Raw genomic sequence first — 27,360 nt, forward strand, 5'->3', positions numbered from 1 at the left:
CGTTATTACCAGTCTCTGTACAGACGTCCTCAGGTGTGGGGCTCCGTTATTACCAGTCTCTGTACAGCCGTCCTCAGGTGTGGGGCTCCGTTATTACCAGTCTCTGTACAGCCGTCCTCAGGTGTGGGGCTCCGTTATTACCAGTCTCTGTACAGCCGTCCTCAGGTGTGGGGCTCCGTTATTACCATAGTCTCTGTACAGCCGTCCTCAGGTGTGGGGCTCCGTTATTACCAGTCTCTGTACAGCCGTCCTCAGGTGTGGGGCTCCGTTATTACCATAGTCTCTGTACAGCCGTCCTCAGGTGTGGGGCTCCGTTATTACCAGTCTCTGTACAGCCGTCCTCAGGTGTGGGGCTCCGTTATTACCAGTCTCTGTACAGCCGTCCTCAGGTGTGGGGCTCCGTTATTACCATAGTCTCTGTACAGCCGTCCTCAGGTGTGGGGCTCCGTTATTACCAGTCTCTGTACAGCGTCCTCAGGTGTGGGGCTCCGTTATTACCATAGTCTCTGTACAGCGTCCTCAGGTGTGGGGCTCCGTTATTACCAGTCTCTGTACAGTGTCCTCAGGTGTGAGGCTCCGTTATTACCATAGTCTCTGTACAGCCGTCCTCAGGTGTGGGGCTCCGTTATTACCAGTCTCTGTACAGCCGTCCTCAGGTGTGGGGCTCCGTTATTACCAGTCTCTGTGTGATATAATGGGCGTGGCCGAGCAATTATCAGTCATTATAACCTATAGGGGAATGTAAGAAAAATAAAAAATCTTTTAGCACAGAGATCTGAAAGGTTTTTTATTGCTGGGAGGCTGGTGCTGAGACCCCTTTGGAGAGAAGAGCTGAGCTGAATGCTTCTCTCTCCCTGCTGCAGGATATGTATTCTGTAGAAGGTCTATTGAGCCTTTAGATAAGCTCTTCTCCCCACTCGTTCCAGTCATGGGGTTCTCAGCTATCGGATAGCTTCTTGTAGTAGCTGCAGATTAGATGGAGTAACAGACATGTTCCTTTATCTCACAGATACTGTGTGTGATGTCTGGGGGGGCTTCTGCGGCTCTCCTCCATGACTATACATGGTGCATTGTCCTGCTAAACAAAATGGTCAGCCACAACTTTTAAACCCTACCCTGCCATGCTCCATCCACAGGTCCCGGAGGACACGGGGTGTGCCATGCTCCATCCACAGGTCCCGGAGGACATGGGGTGTGCCATGCTCCATCCACAGGTCCCAGAGGACACGGGGTGTGCCATGCTCCATACACAGGTCCCGGAGGGCACAGGGTGCACCATGCTCCATCCACAGGTCCCGGAGGACACGGTGCACCATGCTCCATCCACAGGTCCCGGAGGGCACAGGGTGCACCATGCTCCATCCACAGGTCCCGGAGGGCACAGGGTGCCCCATACTCCATCCACAGGTCCCGGAGGACACGGGGTGTGCCATGCTCCATACACAGGTCCCGGAGGACACGGTGCACCATGCTCCATCCACAGGTCCCGGAGGGCACAGGGTGCACCATGCTCCATCCACAGGTCCCGGAGGGCACAGGGTGCACCATGCTCCATCCACAGGTCCCGGAGGGCACAGGGTGCCCCATACTCCATCCACAGGTCCCGGAGGGCACAGGGTGCGCCATACTCCATCCACAGGTCCTGGAGGGCATAGGGTGCGCCACCCACACATGACACCACTGCCACCAGTCTGGACTGTAGATACCTGACAGGGTTCAATCCCACAAGGTTGGCAGTAAAATCCTCGCCCTGGATGGTTCAGACTGGGACCAGTCCCTATTCCAAAGCATTACGATATGCGGATTTTCCCTCCTCATGTGGATTTGCACGGACACTGATGACTGGCTGCCGCCTGCGGCCGTGTGTCTGACTACCACAGAGGGAAGGAGCAGTCGTCTATGGAAACCACAGTGGCCATAAGTTCCCAGCTCTCTGCCAGTCCAGTCCTGTACCCCAGTGCCCAGATAATAGAGTGGGGTCCATGTGCGGCGCCTTCGCTCCGGCTGAGGACGTTTCCTTATTAATCTCTCGCTCGTAATTCTGTTGTTTTGCAGTTGAAAGAAGGAGAAGAATTTGCAAAACAAGTTACAGAGATGGGAGAAGAAGCCGGAGAGGCACTGGCTAAAGGATATCTGGCTCTGGGACTAGTGTACAGCCTCCAGGCCACCGATGGTAAGCAGTTACTGAAAGAGTAGTAGAGGCTTGGAGGAAACTTCCAGCAGATGTGGTATGTAATGTAATTGGCCGGGTGTATATATAATCACATCCTATCATTTACCAAGATGGCAGCCACTGTCACTCATTATCTCCGGCAAGAAGGTTTATGAAACTTCCTCCAAAATACTGGACACTCTGCTCCCCCCCCCATTACTGGACACTCTGCTCCCCCCCCCCATTACTGGACACTCTGCTCCCCCCCCATTACTGGACACTCTTCTCCCCCCCCCCCCATTACTGGACACTCTGCTCCCCCCCCATTACTGGACACTCTGCTCCCCCCCCCCCATTACTGGACACTCTGCTCCCCCCCCCCTTACTGGACACTCTGCTCCCCCCCCCCCATTACTGGACACTCTGCTCCCCCCCCCCATTACTGGACACTCTGCTCCCCCCCATTACTGGACACTGCACCCCTTTCCCCATTACTGGACACTCTGCACCCCCTTCCCCCATTACTGGACACTGCACCCCCCTCCCCCCATTACTGGACACTCTGCACCCCCCCCCCATTACTAGACACTCTGCTCCCCCCATTACTGGACACTCTGCTCCCCCCCATTACTGGACACTCTGCACCCCCCCATTACTGGACACTCTGCACCCCCCCCCCATTACTAGACACTCTGCACCCCCCCCATTACTAGACACTCTGCACCCCCCCCCCCATTACTGGACACTCTGCTCCCCCCCCCATTACTGGACACTCTGCTCCCCCCCCCCATTACTGGACACTCTGCACCCCCCCCCATTACTAGACACTCTGCTCCCCCCCCATTACTGGACACTCTGCACCCCCCCCCCCCCATTACTAGACACTCTGCTCCCCCCCCATTACTGGACACTCTGCTCCCCCCCCATTACTGGACACTCTGCACCCCCCCCCCATTACTAGACACTCTGCTCCCCCCCCCCCTTACTGGACACTCTGCTCCCCCTCCCCCCATTACTGGACACTCTGCTCCCCCCCCATTACTGGACACTCTGCACCCCCCCATTACTGGACACTCTGCACCCCCCTCCCCCATTACTGGACACTCTGCACCCCCTCCCCCATTACTGGACACTGCACCCCCCTCCCCCATTACTGGACACTCTGCACCCCCTCCCCCATTACTGGACACTCTGCACCCCGCCCCCCATTACTGGACACTCTGCACCCCCTCCCTATTACTAGACACTCTGCTCCCCCCCATTACTAGACACTCTGCTCCCCCCCATTACTGGACACTCTGCTCCCCCTCCCCCCATTACTGGACACTCTGCACCCCCCTCCCCCATTACTGGACACTCTGCACCCCCCTCCCCCATTACTGGACACTCTGCTCCCCCCCCCCATTACTGGACACTCTGCACCCCGCCCCCCATTACTGGACACTCTGCACCCCGCCCCCCATTACTGGACACTCTGCACCCCGCCCCCCATTACTGGACACTCTGCACCCCGCCCCCCATTACTGGACACTGCACCCCCCTCCCCCATTACTGGACACTCTGCACCCCCCTCCCCCCATTACTGGACACTCTGCACCCCTCCCCCATTACTGGACACTCTGCACCCCCCTCCCCCCATTACTGGACACTCTGCACCCCCCCCCCCATTACTGGACACTCTGCACCCCTCCCCCATTACTGGACACTCTGAACCCCCCCTCCCCATTACTGGACACTCTGCACCCCCCTCCCCCCATTACTGGACACTCTGCTCCCCCCTCCCCCATTACTGGACACTCTGCACCCCCCTCCCCCATTACTGGACACTCTGCACCCCCCCCCCCCCATTACTGGACACTCTGCACCCCCCTCCCCCATTACTGGACACTCTGAACCCCCCCCCTCCCCCATTACTGGACACTCTGAACCCCCCCCCCTCCCCCATTACTGGACACTCTGAACCCCCCCCCCCTCCCCCATTACTGGACACTCTGTCCTTGGGCTCAGTGTGGCCCCGCTGTCCTTGGGCTCAGTGTGGCCCCCGTTGTCCTTGGGCTCAGTGTGGCCCCCGCTGTCCTTGGGCACAGTGTGGCCCCCGCTGTCCTTGGGCTCGGTGTGGCCCCCCGCTGTCCTTGGGCTCAGTGTGGCCCCCGCTGTCCTTGGGCTCAGTGTGGCCCCGCTGTCCTTGGGCTCAGTGTGGCCCCCCGCTGTCCTTGGGCTCAGTGTGGCCCCCCGCTGTCCTCGGGCTTAGTGTGGCCCCCCGCTGTCCTGAGCTCAGTGTGGCCCCCGCTGTCCTTGGGCTCAGTGTGGCCCCCGCTGTCCTTGGGCTTAGTGTGGCCCCCCGCTGTCCTTGGGCTCAGTGTGGCCCCTCGCTGTCCTTGGGCTCAGTGTGGCCCCCCGCTGTCCTTGGGCTCAGTGTGGCCCCCCGCTGTCCTTGGGCTCAGTGTGGCCCCCGCTGTCCTTGGGCTCAGTGTGGCCCCCGCTGTCCTTGGGCTCAGTGTGGCCCCCGCTGTCGTTGGGCTCAGTGTGGCTCCCGCTGTCCTTGGGCTCAGTGTGGCCCCCGCTGTCGTTGGGCTCAGTGTGGCCCCCCGCTGTCCTTGGGCTCAGTGTGGCCCCCGCTGTCCTTGGGCTCAGTGTGGCCCCCGCTGTCCTGAGCTCAGTGTGGCCCCCGCTGTCCTTGGGCTCAGTGTGGCCCCCGCTGTCCTTGGGCTCAGTGTGGCCCCCGCTGTACTTGGGCTCAGTGTGGCCCCCGCTGTCCTGAGCTCAGTGTGGCCCCCGCTGTCCTTGGGCTCAGTGTGGCCCCCGCTGTCCTTGGGCTCAGTGTGGCCCCCGCTGTCCTTGGGCTCAGTGTGGCCCCCGCTGTCCTTGGGCTCAGTGTGGCCCCCGCTGTCCTTGGGCTCAGTGTGGCCCCCGCTGTCGTTGGGCTCAGTGTGGCCCCCGCTGTCCTGAGCTCAGTGTGGCCCCCGCTGTCCTTGGGCTCAGTGTGGCCCCCGTTGTCCTTGGGCTCAGTGTGGCCCCCGCTGTCCTTGGGCTCAGTGTGGCCCCCGCTGTCCTTGGGCTCAGTGTGGCCCCCGTTGTCCTTGGGCTCAGTGTGGCCCCCGCTGTCCTTGGGCTCAGTGTGGCCCCCGCTGTCCTTGGGCTCAGTGTGGCCCCCGCTGTCCTTGGGCTCAGTGTGGCCCCCGTTGTCCTTGGGCTCAGTGTGGCCCCCGCTGTCCTTGGGCTCAGTGTGGCCCCCGTTGTCCTTGGGCTCAGTGTGGCCCCCGCTGTCCTTGGGCTCAGTGTGGCCCCCGCTGTCCTTGGGCTCAGTGTGGCCCCCGCTGTCCTTGGGCTCAGTGTGGCCCCCGCTGTCCTTGGGCTCAGTGTGTAACCTTGTCTCCTGTATATCTGTAACCTGAGCAGGAGGGACTCCGCTTGTGCTGGATGTGGTGCGGCTGTAAGCTCCGACTTCCCTGTGTTTATACTCCGCTCTCCTCCAGGATATATGCGGAGCCTCTCCATAAGTTTATTATCTCGCTGAGAATTTCTTGTATTTCGCTGATCTGAGGGAAACGTTTCCTTTTGTTGCAGCCGCTCAGAAAAGCCGTCAGGATGATTGGAGTAAGAGAGCTCTCCGGGCCCTGCAGAGGTAATGTCATGGTTACCTCTTCTGTAATCAGGAAGCGTGGACTTCCCCTCGTAGTATTGGACTCCAGAAATGACCCCACACAATGAGACCCCTCTACAATCCGGCCGTATCTGACCCCAAATCAACGTTCTCTCACAAGTGCGGACAGACACGTAAAATAATAAGGACTATCTCACTCCATCTCTGCTGACTAGGGACTGTCACTATGTCTCTGCTGAATATGGACGGTCTCTCTCTGTCTCTGCTGAATAGGGACTGTCTCTCTCTGTCTCTGCTGAATATGGACGGTCTCTCTCTGTCTTTGCTGAATAGGGACTGTCACTATGTCTCTGCTGAATATGGACGGACTCTCTCTGTCTCTGCTGAATATGGACGGTCTCTCTCTGTCTCTGCTGAATATGGACGGTCTCTCTCTGTCTCTGCTGAATATGGACGGTCTCTGTCTCTGCTGAATATGGACGGTCTCTCTCTGTCTCTGCTGAATATGGACGGTCTCTCTCTGTCTCTGCTGAATAGGGACTGTCTCTCTGTCTCTGCTGAATATGGACAGTCTCTCTCTGTCTCTGCTGAATAGGGACTGTCTCTCTCTGTCTCTGCTGAATATGGACAGTCTCTCTCTGTCTCTGCTGAATAGGGACTGTCTCTCTCTGTCTCTGCTGAATAGGGACTGTCTCTCTCGGTCTCTGCTGAATAGGGACTGTCTCTCTCGGTCTCTGCTGAATAGGGACTGTGTCTCTCTGTCTCTGCTGAATATGGACACATGAGCAGTGCATGCTTACCTTTCGTGCTGCTCTGTGATTCAGCCTGTTCCTAGAAACAAACTTTGTCCCGGGCTGACAATGGCATAGAGGTGTGTCTGTGGGCTAATGGCATCTGGGTGGTGTCTCTGCAACCCTGTCAGCAGCCACACAGCCTCTGCCCACTCTCTGGCTACTGCTGTATCTTCAGGCTGCCGTTCTCATCCTTATTACTGTCCACAGACACACTGCTCAGACACTGTCAGCCCGAGGATAAAGAAGGAAAGCACAGAAGGTAAGTACGCACTGCACGTGGGATTGGCAGCATGGACGGTAAGTATGCACTGCACGTGTGATTGGCAGCATGGACGGCAAGTATATGCACTGCACGTGTGATTGGCAGCATGGATGTAAGTATGCACTGCACGTGTGATTGGCAGCATGGAAGTAAGTATGCACTGCACGTGTGATTGGCAGCATGGACGTAAGTATGCACTGCACGTGTGATTGGCAGCATGGAAGTAAGTATGCACTGCACGTGTGATTGGCAGCATGGATGGTAAGTATGCACTGCACGTGTGATTGGCAGCATGGACGGCAAGTATATGCACTGCACGTGTGATTGGCAGCATGGACGGCAAGTATATGCACTGCACGTGTGATTGGCAGCATGGACGGCAAGTATATGCACTGCACGTGTGATTGGCAGCATGGACGGCAAGTATATGCACTGCACGTGTGATTGGCAGCATGGACGGTAAGTATGCACTGCACGTGTGACTTCGTGGGTATATTCATATCTGTATTGTGTCAGTTTCCCTTTACGTAATCTGTTTGACACATCCATTATGATCTGTTTTCCCCCCGAGTGACTTCTAACACGTTGACTATTGTGTTCCAGGGTTTTTCTATATATCGGCACATGTAAGAGATCAGTCTTTGCTATAACTATACATTGTACTGGTACTCATTTTATGGAGTTATTTTTGTACAGGGCACATGAGATCGATCCGGAAGACCCCCAGATTCTCCTGTATCTGTCACTTCAGCTGGCCCTGGTAAGACAGGTGAGTGATTCCACTTATCATACAGCGTTATCCTCCTGATATGTGGAAAGTCGTGTAAGTGAATGGTTTGTTATAAGTAGGTTCTGTTATGTAGTGATCCAAGTCAAGACGTTCATCGCCGAGCAAGCGGACGTCTTACACTGCCATCATTCCTGTATTAGTAATCCATCATGACCCAACACTGTTAGATCCCCAACAACGGTCAAAGGATAAGATAAAAGTCTGGTTGGCTATCCAGCTTCTGTATTGGCAGACGTCACTATGTTCTATGGCCGCATGTGAGATGGATGGATGATGAGTACACCCAGTACCAGGGCTGTAGAGTCGGTAAGCCGCAGCTCGGACTGACTCCAGCTCCTCCATAACTGGCCGCTCCCACCCCGGGGAGTTATCACACTGGGGTACAGGAGATTGGGCTCAGCAGCTTCTCCCTAATGTCCTAGAGGATCCTGGGGCGATTTATGAGGGAATAAGGAAAGATATACAGCAGCTTCTCCTGTGTGTGCAGTGGATGCAGCCAGTCTCCAGCGTCCATGTCCTGAACTACTCACAACTAGACTAGATGGAGCAGGTGGTCTTTTCCTGGTGGTCTTCTATGTTTCTAACTAAATATTCACCACAGAAACACAGAAACTCTGCTAACACTGCCAGATACCTGTAATATACAGTGGGGAAAAAAGTATTTAGTCAGTCCCCAATAGTGCAAGTTCCACCACTTACAAAGATGAGAGGCGTCTGTAATTGACCCCATATTAGACCTCAACTATGGGAGACAAAATGAGAAAACAAATCCAGAAAATCACATTGTCTGATTTTGTAAGAATTTATTTGCAAATTATGGTGGAAAATAAGTATTTGGTCGGTAACAGAATTTCCTCTCAATCCTTTGTTCTATCTCCTTTGTTGGCAATGAGAGAGGTCAGAAGTTTTCTGTAAGTTCTCACAAGGTTGGCACACACTGTTGTTGGTATGTTGGCCCATTCCTCCATGCAGATCTCCCCTAGAGCAGTGATGTTTTGGGGCTGTCGCTTGGCAACACGGACTTTCCACTCCCTCCAAAGGTTTTCTATAGGGTTGAGATGTGGAAACTGGCTCGGCCACTCCAGGACCTAGAAATGCTTCTTACCAAGCCGCTCCTTGGTTGCCCTGGCGGTGTGCTTTGGATCATTGTCATGTTGAAAGACCCAGCCACGTTTTATCTTCAATGCCCCTGCTGATGGAAGGAGGTTTGCACTCAGTATCTCCCGATACATGGCCCCATTCATTCTTTCATGTACCTGGATCAGTCGTCCAGGCCCCTTTGCAGAGAAACAGCCCCAAAGCCTGATGTCCCCCCCCCCCATGCTTTACAGTAGGTATGGTGTTTGATGGATGCAACTCAGTATTCTTTTTCCTTCAAACATGACAAGTTGTGTTTCTAGCAAACAGTTCCACTTTGGTTTCATCAGACCATAGGACATTCTCCCAATACTCTTCGGGATCATCCAAATGCTCTCTAGCACACTTCAGACGGGCCGGACATGTACTGGCTTAAGCAGTGGGACCCGTCTGGCACTGTAGGATCTGAGTCCCTGGCACTGGCGTAGTGTCTTACTGATGGTAGGCTTTGTTACATTGGTCCCAGCTCTCTGCACTTCATTCACTAGGTTCCCCCGCGTTGTTCTGGGATTTTTGCTCACCGTTCTCGTGATCATTTTGACCCCACGGGGTGAGATTTTGCGTGGAGCCCCAGATGGAGGGAGATTATCAGTGGTCTTGTATGTCTTCCATTTTCTAATTATTGCTCCCACAGTTGATTTCTTCACTCCAAGCTGGTCGACTATTGCAGATTCAGTCTTCCCAGCCTGGTGCAGGGCTACAATTTTGTTTCTGGTGTCCTTTGACAGCTCTTTGGTCTTCACTATAGTGGAGTTTGGAGTCTGACTGTTTGAGGGTGTGCACAGGTGTCTTTTTATACTGATAACAAGTTTAAACAGGTGCCATTACTACAGGTAATGAGTGGAGGAAAGAGGAGACTCTTAAAGAAGAAGTTACAGGTCTGTGAGAGCCAGAAATCTTGATTGTTTGTAGGTGACCAAATACTTATTTTCCACCATAATTTGCAAATAAATTCTTACAAAATCAGACAATGTGATTTTCGGGATTTGTTTTCTCACTTTGTTTCTCATAGTTGAGGTCTAATATGGTGTCAATTACAGACGCCTCTCATCTTTTTAAGTGAGAGAACTTGCACTATTGGTGACTGACTAAATACTTTTTTCCCCACTGTAGAGGTCAGCCATAGTGATATACAGGGGGTCACACATAGTGATAGAGAGAGGGGTCACACATAGTGATATAGAGAGGGGTCACACATAGTGATATAGAGAGAGGTCACACATAGTGATATAGAGAGAGGTCACACATAGTGATATAGAGGGGTCACATATAGTGATATAGAGAGGTCACACATAGTGATATAGAGAGGTCACACATAGTGATATAGAGAGGGGTCACACAGTGATATAGAGAGGGGTCACACATAGTGATATAGAGGGGGTCACACATAGTGATATAGAGAGGGGTCACACATAGTGATATAGAGAGGGGTCACACATAGTGATAGAGAGGGGTCACACATAGTGATATAGAGAGGGGTCACACATAGTGATATAGAGAGGGGTCACACATAGTGATATAGAGGTCACACAGTGATATAGAGAGGGTTCACACATAGTGATATAGAGAGGGGTCACACATAGTGATATAGAGAGGGGTCACACATAGTGATATAGAGAGGTCACACATAGTGATATAGAGAGAGGTCACACATAGTGATATAGAGAGGGGTCACACATAGTGATATAGAGAGGTCACACATAGTGATATAGAGAGGGGTCACACAGTGTGATATAGAGAGGGGTCACACAGTGATATAGAGGGGTCACACATAGTGATATAGAGAGGGGTCACACATAGTGATATAGAGAGGGGTCACACATAGTGATATAGAGAGGGGTCACACATAGTGATATAGAGGGGTCACACATAGTGATATAGAGGGGGATCACACATAGTGATATAGAGAGGGGTCACACATAGTGATATAGAGAGGGGTCACACATAGTGATATAGAGAGGGGTCACACATAGTGATATAGAGAGGGGTCACACATAGTGATATAGAGAGGGGTCACACATAGTGATATAGAGAGGTCACACATAGTGATATAGAGAGGGGTCACACATAGTGTATAGAGAGAGGTCACACATAGTGATATAGAGAGATATAGAGAGGGGTCACACATAGTGATATAGAGAGGGGTCACACATAGTGATATAGAGGGGTCACACACAGTGATATAGAGAGGTCACACATAGTGATATAGAGAGGGGTCACACATAGTGATATAGAGGGGTCACACATAGTGATATAGAGAGGTCACACATAGGGATATAGAGAGGGGTCACACAGTGATATAGAGAGGTCACACATAGTGATATAGAGAGGTCACACATAGTGATATAGAGAGGGGTCACATATAGTGATATAGAGAGGGGTCACACATAGTGATAGAGAGGGGTCACACATAGTGATATAGAGAGGTCACACATAGTGATAGAGAGGGGTCACACATAGTGATATAGAGAGGGGTCACACATAGTGATATAGAGAGGGGTCACACATAGTGATATAGAGAGGGGTCACACATAGTGATATAGAGAGGGGTCACACATAGTGATATAGAGAGGTCACACATAGTGATATAGAGGGGGGTCACACATAGTGATATAGAGAGGTCACACATAGTGATATAGAGGGGGGTCACACATAGTGATATAGAGAGGGGTCACACATGGTGATATAGAGAGGGGTCACACATAGTGATATAGAGGGGGGGGGTCACACATAGTGATATAGAGGGGTCACACATAGTGATATAGAGGGGGGTCACACATAGTGATATAGAGAGAGGTCACACATAGTGATATAGAGAGGGGTCACACATAGTGATATAGAGAGGGGTCACACATAGTGATATAGAGAGGGGTCACACATAGTGATATAGAGAGGTCACACATAGTGATATAGAGAGGGGTCACACATAGTGATATAGAGAGGGGTCACACACAGTGATATAGAGAGGGGTCACACATAGTGATATAGAGAGGTCACACATAGTGATATAGAGAGGTCACACATAGTGATATAGAGAGGTCACACATAGTGATATAGAGGGGGGTCACACATAGTGATATAGAGAGGGGTCACACATAGTGATATAGAGAGAGGTCACACATAGTGATATAGAGAGAGGTCACACATAGTGATATAGAGAGGGGTCACACACAGTGATATAGAGAGGGGTCACACATAGTGATATAGAGAGGGGTCACACATAGTGATATAGAGAGGGGTCACACATAGTGATATAGAGAGGTCACACATAGTGATATAGAGAGAGGTCACACATAGTGATATAGAGAGGGGTCACACATAGTGATATAGAGAGGGGTCACACTTAGTGATATAGAGAGGTCACACATAGTGATATAGAGGGGTCACACATAGTGATATAGAGGGGTCACACATAGTGATATAGAGAGGTCACACATAGTGATATAGAGGGGTCACACAGTGATATAGAGAGGTCACACATAGTGATATAGAGGGGTCACACATAGTGATATAGAGAGGGGTCACACATAGTGATATAGAGAGGTCACACATAGTGATATAGAGAGGTCACACATAGTGATATAGAGGGGTCACACATAGTGATATAGAGGGGTCACACATAGTGATATAGAGAGGTCACACATAGTGATATAGAGAGGGGTCACACATAGTGATATAGAGAGGTCACACATAGTGATATAGAGGGGTCACACATAGTGATATAGAGGGGTCACACATAGTGATATAGAGAGAGGTCACACATAGTGATATAGAGAGGTCACACATAGTGATATAGAGAGGTCACACATAGTGATATAGAGAGGTCACACATAGTGATATAGAGGGGTCACACATAGTGATATAGAGAGGTCACACATAGTGATATAGAGGGGTCACACATAGATGGGCAAATGGAACTTCTTTATTTTGATACCAACCCTCTGTCCCCTCTGGATTTTTTACACAATGAACTTTTCCAGCTTAAAGCCCTATTTCACGGGTCGTTTAGAGGAGCAAACAAGCACTCTCAGCGCTTGTTTGCTCCTGGTTCCCCGCTCGCTGCCGCTATTCAACGCGGCAGCAGTGAGCGGGAGGGGCGGCGGGGAGCTGCGGGGGGGGGCTGCCCGGGTGATCGCTGATCGTCCGGGCAGCCCATAGGATACAGCAGCCCATAGGATACAGATGAACGATGTCGGCTGATCGTTGCACTCCATTCCACGGGACGATTATCGTCCGTAGCGGCCGATATCGGTCGAATACGGACAATAATCGTTCCGTAGAATAGGGCCTTTAGAAACAAAATGCCAAATGGTGACCGACAACATCTCCCCGACCACCCGTATCTAATAGGCCCAGTACTTTATTACTGATATATTCCCTGGACCTGATCCTCTTCCGCCACTCTTCAATCTCCAACTTCACAAATGATCCGACCACAACCTCCTCTCCTTCGCAATTACTAGCAACTGCCCCCCTCCTGACACCCCTTCCCCATACATATACAGTGTGCACGGCATTAACACTCAACAACTCATAGACTCCCTACAATCCTCACTGTCCCCAATCTCATCCCTCATCTGGCCAAACACGGCCGCACAACACTACCACAACACCCTGAAAAGTACCCTAGACTCCGTAGCTCCCCCTACTCTCCGCACACCCCGCCACAGATGCCAGCAGCCCTGGCTTACACCCCGGTAACATGCTTTCTTCGGCGGTGCTTTAGGACGGCTGAACGTCTGTGGAGGAAATCTAGAACCTCAGCAGATTTCATTCATTACAAATTCACCCTACAATCTTATTACTCCTCCTCTCGTCCCACTACCTGCCCTAGTGACCTATTCCCTCACACCTCTTCCAGTCACTACTCACCTCACCAAAATATTCACCCTCTCCCTCTCCTCTGGTAGCTTTCCCTCCTCATTCAAGCACTCTGTAATTTCCCCGCTACTGAAATTACCATCTCTAGACCCGTCCTGTGCAGCCAACTATCATCTGTCTCCAATCTCTCCTTCATCTCTAAACTCCTGGAACGTCTTGTCTACTCTTGCCTAACCCGCCATCTCTCCCAAAACTCTCTTCTTGACCCTCTACAGTCCGGCTTCAGGTCCCTTTATTCCATGGAAACTGCTCTCACCAAACAACCCCCTGAAGGCCAAGTCACAAGGAACTACTCCTTACTGATTCTCCTGGATCTCTCAGCAGCGTTTGACACTGTAGCCCCCCAGCTCCTCCTCTCCATGCTCCTCTCTATCTGTATGTGACACTGTAGCCCCCAGCTCCTCCTCTCCATGCTCCGCCCTATCTGTATGTGACACTGTAGCCCCCCAGCACCCCCTCTCCATGCTCCGCTCTATCTGTATGTGACACTGTAGCCCCCCAGCTCCCCCTCTCCATGCTCCGCTCTCTGTAGTATGTGACACTGTAGCCCCCCAGCTCCTCCTCTCCATGCTCCGCTCTATCTGTATGTGACACTGTAGCCCCCCAGCTCCACCTCTCCATGCTCCGCTCTATCTGTAGTATGTGACACTGTAGCCCCCAGCTCCTCCTCTCCATGCTCCGCTCTATCTGTAGTATGTGACACTGTAGCCCCCCAGCTCCTCCTCTCCATGCTCCGCTCTATCTGTAGTATGTGACACTGTAGCCCCCAGCTCCTCCTCTCCATGCTCCGCTCTATCTGTAGTATGTGACACTGTAGCCCCCCAGCTCCACCTCTCCATGCTCCGCTCTCTCCATGCTCCGCTCTATCTGTAGTATGTGACACTGTAGCCCCCAGCTCCTCCTCTCCATGCTCCGCTCTCTGTATGTGACACTGTAGCCCCCCAGCTCCTCCTCTCCATGCTCCGCTCTATCTGTAGTATGTGACACTGTAGCCCCCCAGCTCCTCCTCTCCATGCTCCGCTCTATCTGTAGTATGTGACACTGTAGCCCCCCAGCTCCTCCTCTCCATGCTCCGCTCTATCTGTATGTGACTCTGTAGCCCCCCAGCTCCTCCTCTCCATGCTCCGCTCTATCTGTATGTGACACTGTAGCCCCCCAGCTCCTCCTCTCCATGCTCCGCTCTATCTGTAGTATGTGACACTGTAGCCCCCAGCTCCTCCTCTCCATGCTCCGCTCTATCTGTAGTATGTGACACTGTAGCCCCCCAGCTCCTCCTCTCCATGCTCCGCTCTATCTGTATGTGACACTGTAGCCCCCCAGCTCCTCCTCTCCATGCTCCGCTCTATCTGTATGTGACACTGTAGCCCCCCAGCTCCTCCTCTCCATGCTCTGCTCTATCTGTAGTATGTGACACTGTAGCCCCCCAGCTCCTCCTCTCCATGCTCCGCTCTATCTGTAGTATGTGACACTGTAGCCCCCCAGCTCCTCCTCTCCATGCTCCTCTCTATCTGTAGTATGTGACACTGTAGCCCCCCAGCTCCTCCTCTCCATGCTCCGCTCTATCTGTATGTGACACTGTAGCCCCCCAGCTCCTCCTCTCCATGCTCCGCTCTATCTGTATGTGACACTGTAGACCCCCAGCTCCTCCTCTCCATGCTCCGCTCTATCTGTAGTATGTGACACTGTAGCCCCCCAGCTCCACCTCTCCGTGCTCCGCTCTATCTGTAGTATGTGACACTGTAGCCCCCAGCTCCTCCTCTCCATGCTCCGCTCTATCTGTATGTGACACTGTAGCCCCCCAGCTCCACCTCTCCATGCTCCGCTCTATCTGTAGTATGTGACACTGTAGCCCCCCAGCTCCTCCTCTCCATGCTCCTCTCTATCTGTAGTATGTGACACTGTAGCCCCCCAGCTCCTCCTCTCCATGCTCCTCTCTATCTGTATGTGACACTGTAGCCCCCCAGCTCCACCTCTCCATGCTCCGCTCTATCTGTAGTATGTGACACTGTAGCCCCCCAGCTCCTCCTCTCCATGCTCCTCTCTATCTGTAGTATGTGACACTGTAGCCCCCAGCTCCTCCTCTCCATGCTCCGCTCTATCTGTATGTGACACTGTAGCCCCCCAGCTCCTCCTCTCCATGCTCCGCTCTATCTGTATGTGACACTGTAGCCCCCCAGCACCTCCTCTCCATGCTCCGCTCTATCTGTATGTGACACTGTAGCCCCCCAGCACCTCCTCTCCATGCTCCGCTCTATCTGTAGTATGTGACACTGTAGCCCCCCAGCTCCTCCTCTCCATGCTCCGCTCTATCTGTATGTGATACTGTAGCCCCCCAGCTCCCCCTCTCCATGCTCCGCTCTATCTGTATGTGACACTGTAGCCCCCCAGCTCCTCCTCTCCATGCTCCGCTCTCTGTATGTGACACTGTAGCCCCCCAGCTCCTCCTCTCCATGCTCCGCTCTATCTGTATGTGACACTGTAGCCCCCCAGCTCCTCCTCTCCATGCTCCGCTCTATCTGTATGTGACACTGTAGCCCCCCAGCTCCCCCTCTCCATGCTCCGCTCTATCTGTATGTGACACTGTAGCCCCCCAGCTCCCCCTCTCCATGCTCCGCTCTATCTGTAGTATGTGACACTGTAGCCCCCCAGCTCCTCCTCTCCATGCTCCGCTCTATCTGTATGTGACACTGTAGCCCCCAGCTCCTCCTCTCCATGCTCCGCTCTATCTGTAGTATGTGACACTGTAGCCCCCCAGCTCCTCCTCTCCATGCTCCGCTCTATCTGTATGTGACACTGTAGCCCCCCAGCTCCCCCTCCCCATGCTCTGCTCTATCTGTAGTATGTGACACTGTAGCCCCCCAGCTCCTCCTCTCCATGCTCTGCTCTATCTGTATGTGACACTGTAGCCCCCCAGCTCCCCCTCTCCATGCTCCGCTCTATCTGTATGTGACACTGTAGCCCCCCAGCTCCTCCTCTCCATGCTCCGCTCTACCTGTAGTATGTGACACTGTAGCCCCCCAGCTCCTCCTCTCCATGCTCCGCTCTATCTGTATGTGACACTGTAGCCCCCCAGCTCCTCCTCTCCATGCTCCGCTCTATCTGTATGTGACACTGTAGCCCCCCAGCTCCCCCTCTCCATGCTCCTCTCTATCTGTAGTATGTGACACTGTAGCCCCCCAGCTCCCCCTCTCCATGCTCCGCTCTATCTGTATGTGACACTGTAGCCCCCCAGCTCCTCCTCTCCATGCTCCGCTCTATCTGTATGTGACACTGTAGCCCCCCAGCTCCTCCTCTCCATGCTCTGCTCTATCTGTAGTATGTGATACTGTAGCCCCCCAGCTCCTCCTCTCCATGCTCCGCTCTATCTGTAGTATGTGACACTGTAGCCCCCCAGCTCCTCCTCTCCATGCTCCGCTCTATCTGTATGTGACACTGTAGCCCCCCAGCTCCCCCTCTCCATGCTCCGCTCTATCTGTAGTATGTGACACTGTAGCCCCCCAGCTCCTCCTCTCCATGCTCCGCTCTATCTGTAGTATGTGACACTGTAGCCCCCCAGCTCCTCCTCTCCATGCTCCGCTCTATCTGTAGTATGTGACACTGTAGCCCCCCAGCTCCTCCTCTCCATGCTCCGCTCTATCTGTATGTGACACTGTAGCCCCCCAGCTCCCCCTCTCCATGCTCCGCTCTATCTGTAGTATGTGACACTGTAGCCCCCCAGCTCCTCCTCTCCATGCTCCTCTCTATCTGTAGTATGTGACACTGTAGCCCCCCAGCTCCTCCTCTCCATGCTCCGCTCTATCTGTATGTGACACTGTAGCCCCCCAGCTCCTCCTCTCCATGCTCCTCTCTATCTGTAGTATGTGACACTGTAGCCCCCAGCTCCTCCTCTCCATGCTCCGCTCTATCTGTATGTGACACTGTAGTCCCCCAGCTCCTCCTCTCCATGCTCCGCTCTATCTGTATGTGACACTGTAGCCCCCCAGCTCCTCCTCTCCATGCTCCGCTCTATCTGTATGTGACACTGTAGCCCCCCAGCTCCTCCTCTCCATGCTCCGCTCTATCTGTATGTGACACTGTAGCCCCCCAGCTCCTCCTCTCCATGCTCCGCTCTATCTGTAGTATGTGACACTGTAGCCCCCAGCTCCTCCTCTCCATGCTCCGCTCTATCTGTAGTATGTGACACTGTAGCCCCCCAGCTCCTCCTCTCCATGCTCCGCTCTATCTGTAGTATGTGACACTGTAGCCCCCCAGCTCCTCCTCTCTATGCTCCGCTCTATCTGTATGTGACACTGTAGACCCCCAGCTCCTCCTCTCCATGCTCCGCTCTATCTGTAGTATGTGACACTGTAGCCCCCCAGCTCCTCCTCTCTATGCTCCGCTCTATCTGTATGTGACACTGTAGCCCCCCAGCTCCTCCTCTCCATGCTCCGCTCTATCTGTAGTATGTGACACTGTAGCCCCCCAGCTCCTCCTCTCCATGCTCCGCTCTATCTGTAGTATGTGACACTGTAGACCCCCAGCTCCTCCTCTCCATGCTCTGCTCTCTTGGTCTTAAGGACTCTGTTCTCTCCTGGTTTTCTTCCTACCTCTCTGACCGCTCCTTCAGTGTATCCTCCTCGGGCTCTACTTCTTCTCCCTTACCTCTACCTATACGGCCCCCATCTGACAGACCATCAGCAGGTTTGGCCTGCAATACCATCTTTATGCTGATGACACCCAGCTATATACTTCCTCCTGTGACATCACTCCTGCCTTCCTGCAGAATACTGCTCACTGTCTATCTGCTCTCTATAACACTATGACCTCTCTCTTTGTCAAACTTAATCTCTCTAAAACTGCACTTCTTGTATTCCCTCCCTCTAACAAACCTAAACCCAAAATCACCCTCTCAGTCTGTGGTACTAGAAAAACTCCTGTGCATCAAGCTCGATATGTGGGGGTTATGCTAGACACTCATCTATCCTTCACTTCCTATATACAAGCTCTTGCAGCTTCTGTCACCTACATCTCAAAAACATCTCCAGAATACGCCCATTTCTCACCACTGACACTGCTCAGACTCTGACTGTCGCCCTGATCCACTCCTGTCTAGACTACTGTAACTCCCTACTAATCGTTTCTCTAAGCTCTCCCCTCTCCAGTCTATCCTGAACGCAGCAGCCAGACTCCCCTTCCTTTCTAGCTGTTATACTGATGTCTCCCCCCCTGTGCTAGTCACTGGTTACCTATTAAATAAAGTTCAAACTCCTCACCCTCACTGTTCTCCACAACTCTGCCCCTCCATACATCTCCTCCCTCATCTCCACAACTCTGCCCCTCCATACATCTCCTCCCTCATCTCCACAACTCTGCCCTCCATACATCTCCTCCCTCATCTCCACAACTCTGCCCCTCCATACATCTCCTCCCTCATCTCCACAACTCTGCCCCTCCATACATCTCCTCCCTCATCTCCACAACTCTGCCCTCCATACATCTCCTCCCTCATCTCCACAACTCTGCCCTCCATATATCTCCTCCCTCATCTCCACAACTCTGCCCTCCATACATCTCCTCCCTCATCTCCACAACTCTGCCCCTCCATACATCTCCTCCCTCATCTCCACAACTCTGCCCTCCATACATCTCCTCCCTCATCTCCACAACTCTGCCCTCCATACATCTCCTTCCTCATCTCCACAACTCTGCCCCTCCATACATCTCCTCCCTCATCTCCACAACTCTGCCCTCCATACATCTCCTCCCTCATCTCCACAACTCTGCCCCTCCATACATCTCCTCCCTCATCTCCACAACTCTGCCCTTCCATACATCTCCTCCCTCATCTCCACAACTCTGCCCCTCCATATATCTCCTCCCTCATCTACCATCCTCCCCGTTCTCTGTGTTCTGCTAATGACCTTACACTAACCTCTTCTATAATCAAAACCTCTCACTCCGGCCTCCAAGACTTCTCTCGTGCTGCACCAGTTTTCTGGATCTCCCTACCCCAAGAGCTTAGACTAATCTCCAACACCCCAAGTTTCAAGCGTGCCCTGAAGGCTCATTTCTCCAGGCTTATAACATTTTCTAATCTCATCTCCCTCTCTGCTACCCCTTCTGCATCCTCTCTATAACCTCTTTGGTGCCATGTACACTGTACTTGCTACCTGAGCTCAGAAAATGGTGTGTGACTGGCTCGCCCAATCACCTATAGGCACTTTGAGATTCTATGTACAATAACTAGTGATGAGCAAGTACTAAAATGCTCGGGTGCTCGTTACTCAAGACTAATATCTCCCGATACTCAAGTGCTCGTCTCGAGTAACGAACCCCATTGAAGTCAATGGGAGACTCGAGCATTTTTGCAGGGGACCCAAGTTCAATAGAGGGAAGGTCGTGTGAAAACCTGTCAACCTCAGAAATTGATGAAAACACAACGGAAATGTACAGGAAACAGCAGGGACAGCATGTATGCATGCCTCTGAGGCTGCCTAATGGCAGCATTATGGCTAATTCTGTGCAACAGCCTGGTTAAAACAGAGGTAGGCATATGGACCACCCAAAAACTCAACCTGACACAGCATGGCAGTGAGAACACAGGGAACCATTAAACAGGGGTAGCATATGATGAAAAACCCCAAATTTTGCCTGACAAAGCATGGCGGTGAGGACAGAGTGAACAAGGTAGAAGCGGTAGCCAGTGAGCCTTCCAAAAATTATACCAGACACAGCATGGCAATGAGCACAGACAGAACCATTAAAAGTGAGTGAGGAAGCTAGTGAGCCTCCCAAAAATTAGGCCAGACACTGCATGGCATTAAGCACACAGAGAACTATTAAAAGTGAGAGAGGAAGCAAGTGAGCCCAAAAATTGGAGTGAGTCCAGGGGCTGGGATATTAAGTGGACATGAACCCGGGTGCTGACAGCTAACTGGCTAGGCCAGCTGTCAGTCACCATCAAGGGTACACCTAATGCATCTCGACCGGGGGTGGTGAGACCCCGGCCACGGCTAGACCAAATAAATATAAAATAAAACAGCTATCTGGTTGGCGGGGGCGCGATCAGCGGTCCCACGGCAACCAGTCCCGCTCCTCCGCAGACGTAGTGTGACGTCAGAGCATGGCAGTGAGGACACAGAGAACCATTAGAAGTGAGTGAGGAAGCAATTGAGCCTCCCAATAATTAAGCCAGACCCTACATGGTGGAAGAAGACTTTGAAGTTGGCTGACAATTGAAGGAGGAGGAGGAGGAGGAGGAGAGGAGATACCAAGAATCTTCATGGGTAGCTGCTTACCCCAGGTGGACAGTTGAATTCAGGTGAAATCCAGGCTTTGTTCATTTTTATAAACGTCAGCCTGTCAGCGCTGTCAGTGGACAGGCGGGTGCGCTTATCAGTAATGATGGCACCAGCTGCACTGAAGACCCGCTCTGACAACAAGCTAGTGGCAGGTCAGGCCAGCACCTCCAAGGCGTAAAGCGCCAGTTGTGGCCACGTATCCAGCTTTGAAACCCAGTAGTTGTAGGTAGCAGAGTGATTGTGAAGGACGGTGGTATGGTCAGCAAGGTACTCCCTCACCATCTTCCTGAAGGCTTCCCCCCTACTCTGTCTAGACTGGGGACGGTTAACATAGTCTTGCTTTGGCCCACAGAACTACGTCCTCTGGCGCTAGTGGTGTCAGATGGGGAGTACATTTTCAGCTTCTGCACCAGGGCCTGTTGATAATAAATCACTCTCATACTGCGTTCCTCGACAGGAATGACAGTGGAAAAGTTGTGTTTGTAGCAAGGTTCCAGGAGGGTGAACACCCAGTAATCTGTGTTGTCAAAAAAATTTTTAACCCGAGGGTCACGGGAAAGACAGCCTAACATAAAGTCAGCCATGTGCGTCAGGGTCCCAACACGCAAGAACTCCCTCTCCTGACTAGCCTCAATTTCCTCCTCCTCCACCAATTCCTCCTCTTCAGGCCATACACGCTCAACAACTAAGGATTGAGCATGGGTACCCTCTTCAGTCACGGCATCAGTCTGCTCCTCTTCCTCCTCTTCATCCTCCTCATCCTCTACTCCGTGGTGAGAAACTGACGTCAGGGACAGGGCAGGGCTATCTAGCAGCGGCTGTTCTTCACCCGTCTCCTGAGACAAAGGCAAAGTCTCAGACTTCAGGCTGAGCAGGGAGGTTTGAAGCAGACACAGCAGCGGGATGATGAGACTGATGATGGCGGCATCACCGCTGACCATCTGTGTTGACTCCTCAAAGGGGCCCAGTACCTGAGAGATAGCAGACATCCACGTGCACTCCTCATCGTAGATTTTAGATAACTGACTGACCTGACTACCGCTTCTTACCGAGGTTGACATCTGACATTCCACAATGGCTCTGCATTGCTGGTAAACCCTGGCTACCATCTGGAAGGTAGAATTCCACCGCGTGGGCACGTCGCACAGCAGTCTGAGCCGGCAGTTGCAAGCACCTTTGCACTGCCCTAAGGGGGGCAGCATCCGTGGTTGACCTTGGTGAGCAAGTTAGCCAAATTGGGGTAGGTCTTAAGGAACCGCTGCACCACTAGGTTGAACACGTGGGCCAGGCATGGTACATGTGTGAGGCTGCCGAGTTGCAGAGCCGACACCAGGTTTCGCCCGTTGTCACACACAACCATGCCTGGTTTGAGGCTCCGTGATGCCTGCAACAGCTCCTGGGCCGTGTGCCTCTTGTCGCCTAAGCTCAGCAGTTATAACACCGCCTGTTGGCGCTTACCCACCACACTGCTGATGCAGCTAGCGCTACGAAGTGGAGGCGGCGTGCTCGTGGAGGGTAATAGAGAGGAGGAAGAAGAGGAGGAGAAAGAGGTGTACAACTCATGAGAGACCGCAACCGGGTAGGCCCTTGTCCACGTGTCTGTGGTTAGGTGGAACATGTCACTGACTGCGTTGGTCAGGGCACGGATGATGTTATCTGACATGTGCTGGTGTAGGGCTGGGACGGCACACCGTGAAAAGTAGTGGCTGCTGGGGACAGAGTACCGAGGGACAGCCACCGCCATGAGGTTCCTAATAGCCTCTGTCTCTACCAGCCGATAGAGCAGCATCTCCAGGCTCAGCAGTTTGCCTATGTGCACATTTAGGGCTTGTGCATGCGGGTGAGTGGCAGTGTACTTGCGCTTCCCTTCAAAGGTGCTGCAGGGACAGTTGCTGCAAGGACAGTTGAACGCTGCGCTTGGACACCTTGCTGGAGGGTGTGGATCATAGTGGAGGTGAAGGGGTGCGTGTAGGGCGGGAGGCGCTCGTGCCTGGGGCCTGGGTGGGGGGACTGACAGATTGCAGTCACTGAACGGCCTTGGTTCCACTGAGAGGGGTGTTTAGAACTCATATGCCTGCACATGCTGGTAGTGGTTAGGCTGGTAGTGGTGGCTCCCCTGCTGATCCTGGCGTGGCACACATGGCACACTACAGTCCGTCGGTTATCCGCACTTTTATAAAACCTCCAGACTTGGGAACATCTAGCCCTGGCCACGGGAGTTTGACTCTGTGAAACAGTTGCTGATCTACTCGCTCTGCCCCTGCTCCTCCCTCTGCCCACCCCTCTTCCTCTTCCAACCGGTCCTGTGGGTGAACTTGCCCCCCCTCAGAAGCACGGTCTTCACTAGGCTTATCCACCCAGCTCGGGTCAGTCACCTCCTCCTCATCCACCAGCTCCTCACTCTCCTCCTCACTCTGAGTTACATCCATGACAACAACCTCACTGTCTGACAACCGGGTCTCATCGTCATCATCAGACATCTCTTCCAACCCTACTTGCAAGTCCCCACTCTCATCACCCACTGACTGCCTGAGCTGCATAGTTTGGGCATCAGGACAGATCGACTGCTCCGGTTGCTCTGACTCAGGGAAGGGTCCAGAGAAGAGTTCCTGGGAGCCTGGTGGTGGTGGTGGATGGAGGGGCCAGGCTGTGGGGAAGGAGGCGGAGCTAATGGAGCAAGGGTTCCTCTCCCTTGGGGTAGCGTGGGCGGACTGCGTGGAAGACTGGGTGGTGGATAAGTTACTGGATACATTATCCGCTATCCATGTGATCACCCGTTCACACTGCTGCAGTTTCAATATCGGTCGATCATGAGACCCCGTAAGTTGGGCAAAGAAGCTAGGGAGTGGACGTCTGCGCTCCCTCCTGTGTCACCCTGCCCTGAAACACGGCCTCCAGCAACCATATCACTTGGAAACCCACACCCTCGACCCTTACCCCTGGGGTTCACCATTTTATGGACACTGCACAGTATGGAACTGAGATAGGCCTTGTGTATGAAATACAGATATCTGGAAAAATACTTGTAGTAACCAATGGTTTAGTGGGGCTGTACAGTACAATCTGAGACTGGCTGGACCTAGATACACGCTGTGATACCCCCTTACAATGAGCAGTGAAGTGCTATGCAGGTGTACTACAAATCCCAGCAATACAGTGTAGTACCCACTGGTTTTGTGGGGGGCTGTACGGTACAATGTGGTAGTGGCTGGACCTAGATACACGCTGTGATACCCCCTTACAATGAGCAGTGAAGTTCTATGCAGGATGCACTACAAATCCCAGCAATCCAATGTAGTACAGCAGGACCACCAGCCACAAAATCATAAAGGAGTACACTGAGCCCTTCTTAGGGGTGTGTATACAGCACCTAATGCCCCCTTTCTGCCAGCAGCCGGTCACCACAGTGTGCTGGTTATATCGCGGTAGCAGCACTACAACTCCCAGCCAGCAGTCTGTAGTAATAGTAATAATAAAAGGTCTGTGTGTTTGTATTGCTGGTATATACCCGGCCTACTGGAAGGCTATATCCTACACTGACTCTCTCCCTGACCAGCAGCAGCTCTCTCCCTGACCTCTCACAGCATGCGTCTGAAGCCAGCACTGCCCCCGCCCAGTTTTATACGGCAGGGTCATCTGATCTGGCCAACCAATCGCTGCTATCGACATGTATGGGTCCCACGTCATCGCAGGATGCACCAAAGAGTCTCCTGCATGTTTATTGGCTGAGAAATAGCGGCCAAACTTACAGGAAACGGATGATGAGATTTCCTCGAGTATCGCGAGATGCTCGTCCGAGTAACGAGAACCATCGAGTACCCTAATACTCCATCGAGTACCCTAATACTCCATCGAGTACCAAGCTCAGACCAGCATGCTCGCTCATTACTAACAATAACCAAATCACAGTAAGGGGTGCAAAACTTATTCAAATATAACTTGTAATTCTCTATGTTCAAATTGGACAAACTCCACATATATAGAGCAACATAGATAAAACCTCTATAGCCACTGTTAGGTACACTACTGCCCACCAGAGGGTCACATATCATGGCTATCACCACAAGCAGGTATCTCAAATAGTCTATTTGTCACACTAACAACAATGGAAGGCTATATAGAGTACACACTTCATCTCACCCTAGTATTCCCTAATACGGTGTATGTAGGAGACACTACCCCTGCTTGCCCAGGGTGGACCGGGGCAAAGGGCGACCCCTACCCTGATCTACCCTTTGGTGCAAACCCTAATGCACCCTATCACACCAACGCAGGTCCCTTACCTCCAACGCGTTTCCTCTGGGTTGGCGGAATCCTCAGGGAAGTGGGGTACAAGGAAGAATGGGGGGCACCTAAGTTACAGGAGGGTCCAACAGCTGCTGCAGTGGCCACCGCTAACAGGCAGACTCTGTGCAAGACAGCGCAGAGCATCAAACAGCTTCCTGCCACGGCAGCAGCCTTCCATTGTTGTTGGTGTGACAAATAGACTATTTGAGATACCTGCTTGTGGTGATAGCCATGATATGTGACCCTCTGGTGGGCAGTAGTGTACCTAACAGTGGCTATAGAGGTTTTATCTATGTTGCTCTATATATGTGGAGTTTGTCCAATTTGAACATAGAGAATTACAAGTTATATTTGAATAAGTTTTGTACCCCTTACTGTGATTTGGTTATTGACTATCGTGGTGTATAGAAACACAATTTGATTACTTTATTTGTGTACTGTGCCTATTCTATGTACAATGACTGGAACATCAACAAATAAAGCCCCTGTTGCCTCTCGTGTCCCCCCCATCATCCTAGTGTGTACGCTCCTGTGCCCCCCCCCCCCCCACTGATTCTAGTCTGTACGCTTTCCTGTCCTCCCCCCCACTCATCCTAGTCTGTACGCTCTCGTGTCCCCCCCACTCATCCTAGTCTGTACGCTCTCGTGCCCCCCCCCACTCATCCTAGTCTGTACGCTCTCGTGTCCCCCCCCACTCATCCTAGTCTGTACGCTCTCGTGTCCCCCCCACTCATCCTAGTCTGTACGCTCTCGTGCCCCCCCCACTTATCCTAGTCTGTACGCTCTCGTGTCCCCCCCCCAGTCCTCCTAGTCTGTACGCTCTCGTGCCCCCCCACTTATCCTAGTCTGTACGCTCTCGTGTCCCCCCCCAATCATCCTAGCCTGTACCCCCCCACTGATCCTAGTCTGTACGCTTTCCTGTCCCCCCCCAGTCCTCCTAGTCTGTACGCTCTCATGTCCCCCCCACTCATCCTAGTCTGTACGCTCTCGTACCCCCCCCCACTCATCCTAGTCTGTATGCTCTCGTGTCCCCCCCCAATCATCCTAGCCTGTACCCCCCCCCCCACTGATCCTAGTCTGTACGCTTTCCTGTCCCCCCCCACTCATCCTAGTCTGTACGCTCTCGTGCCCCCCCCACTCATCCTAGTCTGTACGCTCTCGTGCCCCCCCACTCATCCTAGTCTGTACGCTCTCGTGTCCCCCCCCCACTCATCCTAGTCTGTACGCTCTCGTGCCCCCCCCCCACTTATCCTAGTCTGTACGCTCTCGTGTCCCCCCCCAATCATCCTAGTCTGTACGCTCCTGTACCCCCCCCACTGATCCTAGTCTGTACGCTTTCCTGTCCCCCCCCAGTCCTCCTAGTCAGTACGCTCTCGTGTCCCCCCCCACTCATCCTAGTCTGTACGCTCTCGTGTCCCCCCCCACTCATCCTAGTCTATACGCTCTCGTGTCCCCCATCATCCTAGTCTGTACGCTCTCGTGTCCCCCCCACACACACACACTCATCCTAGTCTGTACGCTCTCGTGTCCCCCCCCACACACACTCATCCTAGTCTGTACGCTCTCAAGAGCAGGTTTGTAATTCTGTATTTTTAATTTTATTTTAATTTAATTTATTCATTGTATAATTTAATATAAGCATAACCTGTAATGTATTTATATACTTAAATAAGCGCTGCGGAATCTGTTGGCGCTATACAAATAAATATGTGTGTGTGTGTATATATGTGTGTATATATATATATATATATATATATATATATATATATTTACTACCGTTCAAAAGTTTGGGGTCACATTGAAATGTCCTTATTTTTGAAGGAGAAGCACTGTACTTTTCAATGAAGATAACTTTAAACTAGTCCTAACTTTAAACCAATCCCCTCTATACATTGCTAATGTGGTAAATGACTATTCTGGCTGCAAATGTCTGGTTTTTGGTGCAATATCTACATAGGTGTATAGAGGCCCATTTCCAGCGAGAAATTGCTAAGAAATTGAAGATTTCCTACAACGGTGTGTACTACTCCCTTCAGAGGACAGCACAAACAGGCTCTAACCAGAGTAGAAAAAGAAGTGGGAGGCCGCGTTGCACAACTAAGCAAGAAGATAAGCACATTAGAGTCTCTAGTTTGAGAAACAGACGCCTCACAGGTCCCCAACTGGCATCTTC

General features: G+C 52.5%; 1 protein-coding gene across 2 annotated transcripts in view; it reads left to right on the forward strand.

Annotated features, from left to right (window-relative positions):
• Positions 1 to 27,360, forward strand: part of TTC7A (tetratricopeptide repeat domain 7A) — a 314,521-nt gene that overhangs the window by 164,586 nt on the left and 122,575 nt on the right. For both annotated transcript variants that reach the window (XM_069954611.1, XM_069954612.1), the window contains 3 exons: positions 2,056 to 2,173; positions 5,720 to 5,777; positions 7,509 to 7,581. In XM_069954611.1, coding sequence (XP_069810712.1) covers positions 2,056 to 2,173; positions 5,720 to 5,777; positions 7,509 to 7,581 — 249 coding nt within the window. The remainder of the gene's footprint in view (positions 1 to 2,055; positions 2,174 to 5,719; positions 5,778 to 7,508; positions 7,582 to 27,360) is intronic.

The sequence above is a fragment of the Dendropsophus ebraccatus genome, chromosome 15, assembly GCF_027789765.1.
Source record: "Dendropsophus ebraccatus isolate aDenEbr1 chromosome 15, aDenEbr1.pat, whole genome shotgun sequence".
In the NCBI taxonomy this organism is placed as follows: domain Eukaryota; kingdom Metazoa; phylum Chordata; class Amphibia; order Anura; family Hylidae; genus Dendropsophus; species Dendropsophus ebraccatus.